Source organism: Jaculus jaculus, chromosome 5, assembly GCF_020740685.1.
Source record: "Jaculus jaculus isolate mJacJac1 chromosome 5, mJacJac1.mat.Y.cur, whole genome shotgun sequence".
In the NCBI taxonomy this organism is placed as follows: Eukaryota; Metazoa; Chordata; class Mammalia; order Rodentia; family Dipodidae; genus Jaculus; species Jaculus jaculus.
The window spans coordinates 165,723,428-165,736,061 of NC_059106.1; the positions used below are offsets into that span (position 1 = coordinate 165,723,428).

The 12,634-nt window shown below is 51.8% G+C and overlaps 1 protein-coding gene across 1 annotated transcript in view; it reads left to right on the plus strand.

Moving 5' to 3' along the window:
* The window catches only part of Umodl1 (uromodulin like 1), a 118,398-nt gene that overhangs the window by 19,300 nt on the left and 86,464 nt on the right, over nt 1-12,634 (plus strand). The window contains exons 5-6 of the mRNA XM_045149210.1: nt 2,591-2,780; nt 4,866-4,986. Of these exons, the coding sequence (XP_045005145.1) occupies nt 2,591-2,780; nt 4,866-4,986 (311 nt within the window). The remainder of the gene's footprint in view (nt 1-2,590; nt 2,781-4,865; nt 4,987-12,634) is intronic.

A 12,634-nucleotide genomic window follows, 5' to 3' on the forward strand; every position in this document is an offset into this window, starting at 1 on the left:
GGGAAAGCAGGAGATGGGGCCAGGAAGTGGGGACACCCCAGAGTGTCCTGAATGACTATGACCAAACTGGAATTTAAAAGACTTTTTTAACAAAGACTTATTTTTATTTATTTATTAGAGACAAAGAGTAGGGCATATATATATGGAGAGAGAGAGAGAGAGAGAGAGAGAGAGAGAGAGAGAGAGACAGCATGAGAGAGAGAATGGGCACACCAGGGCCTCTAGCTACTGCAAACAAACTCCAGACTCATGTGCCACCTTGTGCATCTGGCTTAATTATGACCTAGAGAATCAAACCTGAGTCCTTAGGCTTTTCGGGTGTGCACCTTAACCACTAAGCCATCTCTCCAGCCCCAAACTGGAATTTTAATTGAAAAAAAAAAATAGCCTTACCTGTGATCCTGGTCCTTCAGGGGTGGAGACAGGAGGACCAGGAGCCCAAAGTTATCCTGAGCTACATAGTGAGTTCAAGTCTGTCCTGGCTACATAAGATCCTAGCTCAAAAACTAAACAAAGAGATCAGCCTTAGAGAGGTGCAAGTGGCATACAGTTGAATACTGCGGTCTGGGCACTGTTTGGTGAGTGCTGGCACACCCCATACCTGGCATGGTGTGGCAGCATGGGATGCCTCTTCTTGGGATGGTCTGTTAATAAAAGGTGAGTGCGGCCTAGGACCCTTCATCCCTAGTTCCCGATGTCTTCACTCTCACTAAGCAGAATCCTGCTCTCTCCTGGGTCCTACTACAGCCAGAACAGATGGGGGTCCACCCATGTCCCTCTTCACATAGGAGGCCAGGCTCACCCCGCCACACACACACACACACACACACACACACACACACACATTGTGCCAATCAACCGTATCTTCAGACAGTGCCACTGACCTCTGTGGGCAGAGCCACCTTGGCTGAGACCCTGCAAAGTAGCCACACTTTCTAACACAACACAGCAATTTCAAACCAGGACGTGACTCCATTCCAAGGTCACCTTGGTCTTGGGAATCACAGTGTGATGGGTGTCACCTCCCCATGGTGAGCTGCCCTGAGTGGTGGCCTATTCTCACAGCCATCTGTGGGCAGACGCTGCACCGGGAAGGCCCCAGTGGGCTCTGCTGCTCTGTTGCCACGTCTGCAAATAAGCAGTGATTTGGGCAAGAGACAGTCAGTTTTCTTTCTGCACTTTAAACCCCACGGATGTGTCCCATGGGTGCCTGGGTACCAAGCCCAGTGTGGGATCCCTTCTCAGTCTCTAGACCAACCACTTGGCTGGCCTGGACTAGATGGGCTATGCTTTCCTTGTTTTGGCCAGCGTGAGGTCACACTGCCCGAGACTCTGCAACCTCACCTCTGCCCGGAAGCTTTACTTCCACCAGTGGAATGATTTTCTGTTAGCTGGATTAGGGGCTGCTCCATGGGATGTAGAAACATGGCTTTGCAGTCAGACCACTTAGGTCCAAATCCCACTACATCTGCCTCCTCAGTGCTGGGATTAAAGGCATGCGCCACTGTGCCAGGCTTACAGACTCTGGATGGGCTGTGCAATGCCAACTCACCTGGTTTCCCCAGGGTCGAGGCTTCAAGATATTTGGCTGAACTGGGAAGCATCAGATGAAGTGACCAATGTGTGGTTGAATTTCAAAAAGTATCAGATGTGACAACATGAGGCCATTGCTTCTGGTGGCCAGTCCTCAGCTCTGGTCCTCCTCCCTGTTATCAGCTGCAGGAGGCCTGGTCACCCACAGGAGTGGATCCTCAGGTCCTGAAGTTTCTGCTCTGTGAGAGTCTTGGGGGCTCAGCAGCAACAGTTCACTCATGGCTCTGTGGCTGGAAACTCTGCACTTGAAAGGTCAATGGGCCTGTTTCTTCTTGGACTTTGCATCAAGCACAGGACTGCCAGGCCCTTGTGGCTTGTGACAGCTGCCCCTAGGACCTTTTCACATTGTCCTTCCTCTGAGCATGTCTGTCTCCATGTCTAAATTTATCCTCTAATTGATTCAGCTAGGGTCTCATTGCTCATTGTGTAGCCCAAGCTGGCCTCAAACTTGCTATGTAACTGCAGGTGACTTTGAACTTGTGATTCTCCTGCGTCCACCTTCCAAAGACTGGGTTGTAGGTGTCTCCCACTACACCTGGCTTAGGTGGGGATCTAGCCTAGGTCTTCATGCAAAGCACACTTGACAAGCCCTCAGCTGAGCTATACCCCCAGCCCTGTAGCAGATTTTTTATTCTTTATTTATTTCAGAGAGAGAGAGAGAGAGAGAGAGAGAGAGAGAGAGAGGGAGGGAGAGAGAGAATGGGTGCACCAGGGCCTCCAGCCACTACAAACGAGCTCCAGATGCATGTGCCACCTTGTGCATCTGTCTTACGTGGGTCCTGGGGAATTGAATGCAGGTCCTTTGACTTTGCAGGCAAGTGCCTTAACCACTAAGCCACCTCTCCAGCCCAGTTTGTCTGTTTTCTGGTAGGGTAAACTGGGATGTGTTGTGTTTGTGTACACATGTGTACAACTCAGTTCGGCTTCCGAGTCATGTGCCCCATCTGTCTACAGAGGGCACCTTCCCTGGCTTGATGCTCTGATTCTGGCTTCCCAGGTCTCCAGCGCCTTGCAGCCTTTGGACCCTGCTGTCCACTACCTGAACTCAGCCTGCGGCGGGGACACATTCACCACAGTGTCTTGGATGCTGCTGGGACTGCCTCAGCTGGTGCCTGTCGCCAATGTCTCTGCCATGCTGGACCACATGGTGGAGCGCGTCTATGAAGTGATCAACACCCAGGTGCAAGGTGGGCCGCCCTCTAGGGACACTGCAGGCAGACTCTGGGGCTAGGTCCAGTCTTAAACACATGCTAAGGGAGGTTAAGTTCAGGGGCCGGGGCTGATCACTGGTTCAAGTGCTCTCCTCCTGCAGGGGTGAGGTGGGGCTTGGCTGGTCTGGAACTCAAACTGTCTCTTTCCTTCTTTCCTCCTTCCTTCTTTTCTTTCCCTTCCTTTCCCCTTCCTTCCTACCTCCTTCTCTCTCCTTCCTTCCTTGTTTTCTTCATTCCTCCCACTCTCCTTCCTTCTTTGTTTCCTTCCTTCCTTCCTTCCTTCCTTCCTTCCTTCCTTCCTTCCTTCCTTCTCTCTTTTCCCTCCCTTCCCCTTCCTTTCATTCCTATCCTTTCCTTTTTCTCTTTCTTGCCGTTCTTGCCTTTCTTTCCTTTCTTCCTTCCTTCTTTCTCTTCCTTCCTTCCTTCCTTCCTTCCTTCCTTCCTTCCTTCCTTCCTTCCTTCCTTCCTTCTTTCCTTCCTTTCTTTCTCTCTCTCTCTCTCTCTCCCTCTCTCTTCCTTCCTTCCATCCTTCCTCTCTTTCTTTCTCCCTTTCTTTCATCCTCCTCCTTCGACCTTCTCAGTCAGTGCTGGGAAACCTGGCCTGTACCACCACACTGGGGATTGAACACTGATTTTGTGCATGCTAGGCAATCGCTCTACCAACTGAAGCTATCTCCCCAAACCCCCAAACCAAGTTTAAACTCAAGTTTCCAAGTGCTGATTTTGAGAAGTTGTTTTGCTCATTGTAACCCCACTCCTCCACCCTCTCTCCTTCCCGGCAGCCCATGCCACAAGCCACAGAGGACACACGAATAGCGCCAGCTTGCTTCTTCAAGTCTTTGGGCTTCCAGGCTTCCCTCTTATCTCCATCCCGCCCTCGCCAGGGACCTCTTTGTGCCTAGAAGGCTCATTCAACAGTATTGCACCTGGCTGAACTGTATTTGATAAAGCTTATGGATGTGGCCTTGTTTCTGGAAGAACTTACCTACAGTTCTTTTTATTTATTTTTTTCTCTGTCTACATCAGGCTTTGGCAAACATTTTTCTAAAAGGGGGAGCATGGCTACTAGGCAGCCTCTGGGGCAGCGTGGTCTGTACAGGTCCACAGCTCTGTGGCTGGTGCCCAGTAGGCACTGAGGCCTGTGAGCATAGCTCTGGGGCGGATAACCCCCTGCTGGTTAAACGCAAAACAGATGCAGCTGGGCTGCTGGGCACATGGCTGGAGGATCCAAGCCCATCTCTGATGTCCATCTTGTTTGGGTGGAGGTGGGGAAGCTTCAGGAACCGTGTTTACCTTCTTCGAGATCCCCAGGGTTTCTGCAGCCCGAGCTGACTGTGCCAACAAGAAACACTCAGCTTGTCTGTTGTGACGACCTCCTTCCGCCAGCGGAGAGGGAACTCACTGGAGGCCAGCATGTGGGCTTGGTACTCAAGGCTGAGCCCCAGTCTGGGATGTGGGCTCTGACTGGGTGGTCTGGGGATGTCAGAGGAACCTGGGTGCCGCCATAATGTGGGTGCAATGTGCAATTGGACGTCTCCATAAATCTCATCTACACAAAGTAGAAAAATGACATTAACATTTGTTATAATTGATGTACAATACATAACTGTCCCCCCCCTTTTTTTTTGCCAGGGTAAGGGGTTTATATGTTGGGGGTGACCTGTGAGCTTATTCCTGCCTCAGTTGAAATGTACTTAGATATTAAGTGACTAAGCTTTGCCCCTCTCCATCCTGGGCAGAGTGGCTTTGTGCAAGGCAGGTGTCTGGGACATTGGATAGGAGGACGAGGAGCCCACCCGGAAGGCTGGGCTGGCTGAGACTGTCAGGAGCTGCCTCCCTCAGGAAGCTGTCCATTCCCCCTCATTTATTCTCAGGACTGTCACTCCATAACCATTGTGCTCTCCAGCCAGCCCCCAAAGCCATGTGCCCAGGGGCCAGCAGCTGCCCCAGGGGTGCTAGACTTCTGAGGTGCCCGCTTGGACCCTGGCAGGGTGTGTGTGGAGTGCACTGAGAACAAGGGGGCCATTGTGATGTGTCCTCGCCCGTCCTCCCTTTCCTTAGATGTCAACGAATGTTTGTATGGTGAGCTCCATGCTTGCTCCAGAGGGGAGCTGTGTGTAAATGTGGAGGGCTCATACCAGTGCGTCTGCCGCCAGGAGCCACCCACCTCGCCTCCCCAGGAGCCACTCACCTCATCTGCCCATCGGCTGCCCACCTCATCTCTCCAGGAGCCCAGCCACATGGGTGAAGGTAACACTGGGGCTCCCCGGTGGGATGGGGATACCAGAAAGCGTTTCAAGGCCAAACGGCCCACGGACTGTAGAGATTTCCCATGAGGGCCCAGAGTGGCCACGAGGTTCTTCCAGCCGAGTCTTCCTGCCTGGCTGGCCAGTCCCGCCCTCATGCGCTGACAGCAGATTCCTGGTTACTATCCTCCTGGCTTGATGCTGCTCACAGAATCACCATAAGCGGGTCAGAGCCTTGCCCTCGGAATCCCGCTGGAGAATGGGCACGTGTGCTGCGTGAGTAGAATGGCAGCTCATTTCTTCAGACACTGGAGAGTGGAAGAGGCATAAGAAATACTCACATGGTGGCCTGGAGAGATGGCTTAGCAGTTAAGGTGCTTGCTTGCAAAGCCTAAGGACCCACGTTTGACTCCCTAGATCTCACATAAGCCAGATTGCACAAGGGTGGCTCATGCGTCTGGAGTTCGATTGCAGTGGCTGGGGGCCCTGATATGACAATTCTATCTCTCTCTCTCATAAAAGAGAAATATCTACAGTGTAAATCCAAAGCTGGGCGGGGCCTGTTTTGGCCTTGTATAGTTGACTTAATGGTGGCCACCATCAGGACACTGAGCAGAAAGAGCTGGCTCTGTTCTGGCTGGGGAGCATAAAAGGGCTTCACGGGTGTCCTCAGATTGGGGACATTTAATCATTTCTGCCACCCTGATGCTTGGGGTAAGAAATCACTGGAGAGTGGTCCCCCTTATCCATGGCTTTAGTTCCTGAAGTCTGTTATGATCAATCACGGTCAGCAAATGTGCAATGGAGCATTCCAAAAATAAACAGCTTCTAAGTTTAAAATTCCAAGCTGCTCTGAGGAGTGGGGGGAGATCTTGCTCCACTCAGGAAGTACATCCATTCATTACCAGCCCTGTTAGTCACTGAGAAGCCAAATTCATTATCCGATCAGCTGTCACCATATCATCTAGCTGGTCTCCTGACGTAGTAGTCTTGAGCTCCACCACGGTGCATCCATGGCTCAGCTCATCCCCTGGCATTGTGCCAGTTCACATGGTAGGAAGGGTGAACACCGCCAGCCAGACATTGTAAGGAGAGACCATGTCACATGTCTGTTATTGCAGTACATGCTTTAAAAAAAATTATTTGAGAGAGAGAGAGAGAACACCAAGGCTTCTTGTACCGCAAACAAGCTCCAGACACATGTGCCACTTTGTGCATCTGTGGGTACTGGGGAATCAAGCCCAGGCCGTCAGGCTTTGTAAGCAAGTGTCTTTATCCACTGAGCCATCTCTGTAGCCCTACAATATGTTCTTGTAACTGTTCTCATTCATTATCAGTTCTCGTTCCTCTCTTACCGTGCCTCAGTGCACAAATTATTATTATTATTTGTTTTGAGGTAGGGTCTCACTCTAGCCTAGGCTGACCTGGAATTTACTATGTAGTCTCAGACTGAGTCCAGACAAGAGCAGGCTTCACACCCCAAATGCTCATGATCTCCTCTGCCATAGGCTTTGATTAGGTTTTCAGTACCAGGCATGTATTCCCTTCCATAGAGCAGGCCTCCACTCCAATTAGAGAGCAGTTGGTTTCCCTCAGAGCAGACATGCCATTATTACACTCGTTTGGTCATTTGGCCTGTCTGGCCAAACTTGAGCCTTCCAGTGTGAACTGTTTTCACTGCTGATGATTTCTGTCTCCCATAGGGCTGCATGCAGTGCAGCTTTTTCCAGCTTTCAGTTGGCTGATCTACAGGGAGAAAGTTTTCAGCTCAGCCCCAGCTTGATTTCTCAGTGATCTTACCGCTTGCCTGGAATTCTTTATGTAGTCTCAGGCTGGCCTCGAACTCATGGAAATCCTCCTACCTCAGTCTCCCAAGTGCTGGGATTAAAGGCATGTGCCCAACATAGGACCTGAGTTCTACCCCTAGCACCCACACAAACTGTGGGGTGTTACAGTGTTTGAGAACATTCCTCGTGCTGGCAGATGGAGGCAGGAGGATGCCTGGAGCTTGCTGGCCAGCCAGTCTAGCTTATGGGGTGACTTCCAGACCAATGAAAGACCTGTCTAAAAGAAAACCATAGCCGGGCATGGTGGTGCACGCCTTTAATCCCGGCACTTGGGAGGCAGAGGTAGGAGGATCGCCATGAGTTTGAGGCCACCCTGAGACTCCATAGTGAATTCCAGGTCAGCCTGGGATAGAGTGAGACCCTACCTCAAAAAACAAACAAAAAATGATGATGTATGGCTCTTTTGGAGTGACACCTAATGTTGACCTTTGGCCTCTCTACATGCACACACACACACACACACGTGCATATACACACACATGGATGCACATATATAGTAAACCCGAGATGCAGTGGTCATTGCTTGGAGATCTGGGGTCTGCCTAAGCTGGATACCTGACACCTGGTGGCTTGTGTCCATCTGGAGCCTTTGTATCAAGCTGGTATTTAACTCTAGGTAGAATGGAGAGAGGGAAAGGGGGGTTGCGACTGGGGAGTCCCAACAATTAAGTCCAGGATGAGCAGCTTGGAAAGCTGCGAGTGAGGCCAGGAGCCATGTCTGTGAACCAGGAGAAGGGTCTTGGGAGGCCAGAGCCTTGAGCCCTATGCAAAGGTTTGGGAAACGAGAGCTGACAACTGGGAACTCAGGGAAATGACATCAGAGCTCTGGGGTCCAGGGGTGTCTTTGGAGGGTGTGGTGGGGAGATGCTCCTCCTGTGAGTGGGGGGAGGCATGGGAGGAATGAGCTGAGATAAATCGCACGTGAGAAACCCTGTATGAGGAAGGGCGGAGTCTGCGTGTGGAGGAGGTGGCACCAGGCATTGTTCAAGTCCGACAAGCCTGGGGTGCCCACAGAGGGGGCCTGGCTAAGCCGCAGCCCCTAAGCCCAGCCTGCGTCCCAGAGGACAGATGGCTTCTCCAGCCACACTGGCCCGTGGGAAGCTGCTCTGGAGGCCATCCTGCACAGAATTCCAACGCACAGTGCTGTCTGTGGTAGGTGAGGTGACCGGGGCGATCACTTGTCCAGCCCAGGACCAGGCATTTTCTGTTTGCTGGAGTGTGAGCGCTAGATGACGAGATAGAACCTTCTGTTCTCCCCATCCCTGTGACAGGCTGTAGGCTTTTCCCGTGTCTCAATCACGTTTGCAAGTACCCTGTTTTCAGCCGGGCATTGTGATTCACGCCTATAACCTAGCGCCTGAGAGGCTGGAACGGTAGGATGGTTTCTAGTTCGGGGACGGTGAGGGTCGTAGCGAGTTGCCAGACAGCATGGCCGGCAGCAGGGAACGTGAGTGAGTATCCCACTGTCCCCACATGCTGGCCAGTGTGTTTTCTTGATGTCCTGCGTTCTGACTGCATTGAGATGAAATCTCAAAACCGGGCTGGAGAGATAGCTCAGCGGTTAAGGCATTTGCTTGCAAAGCCTGAGGACCCAGGTTCAATTTCCCAGGACCCACGTGAGCCAGATGCACAAGGTGGAGCATGCATCTGGAGTTTGTTTGCAGTGGCTGGGGGCCCTGGCATGCCCATCTTCTCTCTCATTCAAATAAATAAACAAAATATTTTTGTTTTTTAAAAAAGAAATCTCAAAAGAGTGTGTTCACTTGCTTCCCTGATGGCTGAGGATGATCAGCATTTATATCAAATATTTATTGGCCGTTTGTGTTTCTTCTTCTGATAACTGTCTATTCACGGCCTCTTGCCTTTCAGGGTCAGGTGTGTGACACCATCTCCCAGCTGATTCCTTGATGGATCAGCCTTCTGTGGCCCCTGGTGGCCTGCCTTCCTGGTGTTTCCTCCTTCCTCCTCCTCTCTCTTTCTGTCACTGTCTCTCTTTTAGAGGTAGTGTCTCACTCTAGTCCAAAATGACCTAGAATTTACTATGTAGCCTCAGGGTGGCCTCGAACTCATGGCGATCCTCCTACCTCTGCCTCCCTAGTGTGGCTCAGGAGCTACTCCAGGGTGATGTCCCCTTGATAACATGCAGGCCATAGGCAAGGCCATGTTGGCTATTCTGGCCCCGAGATGACATTGAGGTTGAGTCCCAGACTCAGCAAAGGAGCCTGGGTCTGAGGTGAGACATAAGGCTGAGTGCCACAGTGTTAACTATTAGAGTGCTTTGGGGAGCAAGTGCCCACAGTAGGGTATACCATATGCAGCAGCTGGACCCCGATTCTACAGACGGGAGGCAGGCAGGAAGCAGGGAGGCACAGCAGAGCAGGTAAAGGGTCCCTGGAGCAGGGAGGGTGGTGGATGGCGCAGTGGCCTGGGACAGGCGCTAGGTGAAGCCTCTTCCCCCCCCCTCCAGTCACGTGCAGCAGACAGTGGTGTGGAATGCCACTGAGGCACGAGCAGTCTACTAACTGCAGACAGGATGGCAGGCAGTGTCCTGAGCCAGCTCACCACAGCTGAAAGCAGAGCAGCCGCCTGACAGGCGAGGCGCCTCCTCTCAGGCGTTACGGCCCCGGGGGCAGACCTGGCGGCTGATATTTAGCCACTTCAGAATGCGAAGCAGCAGCCGCTCTGGCCTCAAGACCCCAGCCAGATCCATCCCAGCATGCCAAGAGACTTGTTTCCACGGTGATCCTAAATTCTGTCAAGTTGACAATCAGAATTAGCCATCACACAAACCCAGATGGCATGGACGGCTGTAACCCCCTAGGCTTTGGGGGGGCGCAGCCGGCCAAGTGCGTCCTTCACTGTCTGAAATCTTGCCGGGCAAAGCAAGCTTCATTTTCTGAAACAGAGAATGACAAGGAAGTTGGAGGGGTAGTGTTCCCAGACTCCCCAAGTGTGAAGAAGGATGGTGGGGGTTCAGCAGTTAAATCCCAACTCTGCCTGCAAAGCCATCCCCTCTCTGGGCAGCACACGACACGCTGCTAAGGGTCTGATCGGAGCTGCGTTCCTTCCTCACACACCAGTGTACCAGGGATTTCTGCCTGGGCTGCCTGGGCTGTGGACTCCAGGCTGAGGCTCCCGTCTCTTGGACTGGGAGGACAAGTTGGCACACGGTGATCTGACACGATGCTAAGCTCTGTCTGCAGGGAGCAGTGCTGGAAGCCACACTGGGACATACTCTGGGCACAATGAACCTTCCACTTCAAAGGCCAAGGACGCAAAGATGGGTGACAGGTGCCGGGAAGGCCGCACTTCTCCCAGGGCAGCGTTTCTAGACTGGGCATTCGGAGCCAATTTCGATTGCGTGGTGCTACAGGAACCACATGTGTTGTGAATTTAGAAGCTAATACCAATGAGCAATGAGCTGGACTGGCTTTTGAGTATAAGTCCTTGGAAAACACAGCACCGATTTCAATACTTTTCTTGTGAAATGAGTCATTCAATTCATGACACATGGAGCAGCCAGATCCTTGGGTGGTTTGCCCTGGCTGTTCAGGAACGTGATCCACTCTGAGGAAATTTCAGATCCTCCTCACCCGATCTACGTTCTCATTTAGAATCTGCTGGCTTTGCACCGGCCTAAGGTGTCTCCAGGGCCTGTCGCGTGGCGGAACAGGGTGTCAGGTACAGAGCAGCCAGTGCTGTGTGAGGTAGCAGGTGGCGTCCCCCGGGCCAGTGCGCTCAGCTCCCAACCAGTCTGCTTTGGATGCCAAGAATCTTGGACTGAATCTTTATTCACTGTTTCTACCCTCACAAGGCTCAGGTGCCAAGAAGCGGAACAGGGACAGAGAGGTCACAGAGGAGGTGATGTCCCCAGAGCCCTTCCTGCCCAGCTGCAGGGTCAGCACTGGCTAGAAGAGACAAGAGTTGGGATCCATAGCTATGGTGAAGCCAGTTTTCTTCACCGAGAAGTTTTGTTGAAGTCCTGGGTTTCTGTTCCCAGACATAGGATGGGGATTGAAGGAGCAAGGGCTCTGGTGCCGAGACCATGGGCAGTATGGGTACTGTTACCCAGGGGTCATTCCAGCCTCAATAATTGAGGTGTGTTTGTTTGTTTTTTTTTCCCCTGTAGCTGGACAAAGCACCCAACAAGAAGCAGCTTTCAGGAAGTAAGACTTTATTTCAGCTTATAGTTTCAAGGGAGGTGTTTTATCACTGCGGGAGAAGCATGGCAGGCGCAGTCAGCCAGGTGTCACGTTGGCACCGCCGCAGTGAGGAAAGTGAATTCGCAGAGCACAGCAAGTGGGCTGGGCTATGACTCCTCAAGACCCGCCCTTCAGTCCTCCAGGAAGGCGTCCCTGAGGTTCCATCAGCTGGGAACTAATTACAAATTACTAATTACAAGGCTCTGTTGAAAACACACAAGGCTCTGGGAGACGAGTTACATTCAAACCACCGCAGCCACTTCAAGCGCGGCTCTAAGCGGCACTTGCCTGCCAAGTCTGATGACTTGGGCTACCCAGATTTGATTCCCTAGTACCCATGTAAAGCTGAATGCATGAAGTGGCACATGCACCTGGAGTTTGCAGTGTCTAGAGGCTTTAGCATGCCCATTCTATCTTGCAAATGAATAAATAAAAAAAAAAATTTAAATATTTAAAAAGCTGTAGAGTGACCAGAGGAGGGCATCTCAGGCACTGAAGGATTCGAAACCAAGTCCTGGGTGCTAAACCAAGAAGAGGTGGCACGTTCTTGTTGACAGTTAGCTCAGGTACTCCTTACAGACACAGCTGGCTTCAGGGTGTACCAGCTGGGGGTTCACTGTAGCACAAAGAATTCTCCCACAAACTGCACTTTTCAGCCAGGGACGGTGCCTCAGAAGCCGATTAGAGAGGGGCCGGGGATGGGTGTGCGCCTTGTGGCTGCTCTGACAAAGCACCATCAATTGTGTGGCTTAAACTAGAAGTATGTCTTTCCACGATTCTGGAGGCCACAAGATCAAAATAGTCATAACCAAACCACATGAAGGTAGCGGAGGAGCTGGGCTCCCTCCAGAGCACTGGAGAACAATGCATTTCTTGCTTCTTCCACCTCTGGTGGCTGCCAGCACTCCTTGGCTTGTGGCCGCATCACTAGCCTTCTAAGCCAGCGCCTTCCTTATTGCTCTGCTGTATCTTCACATGGCCTCCTCTTTTCTGCATGGATGAACTCAAACTCCTCTCCTGCCACTTTCTTATGAAGACCCTTGGGATTATCAGCATTTCAGGATCACCCTGAACTTAATCACACATGCAGAGGCCCCTCCTTGTTCAAGTAAGAGCCCTGGGGGGGAGGGATCCTTTGAGGTCATTATCTAGCCTCTTCTTGGCAGTAGAAAAGCAAGGAGACTATGTCATTAGTAATCCAACACCTCTATCAATGGGACTTGACCTTTCTGGCCCTCGGTTTTGTGTTCTGTAAAGTGGGGATGGCCTTGTGACAGTTAGAATGTGTGTCCCCCAATAGACTCAGGAGTTTTATTGAAGCTTGTAACTTAGATCTCCAGCCACCTGGCTCGAAGAGGTGTCACTGGGGGGGTGGATCTTGGGGTTAGGTATGCAGGGTGCTGGAGCTCCGCCTGGGTTCCCTGGTGTCTGGCTGCTGGATTGGTTCTTATTTGTGGTGTCTGGCCGCTGGTGGTCTCTCTCTCTCTCTCTCTCCCTCTGCTTGGATCTGTGAAAGGGAGCCAGCTTCTTCTGCC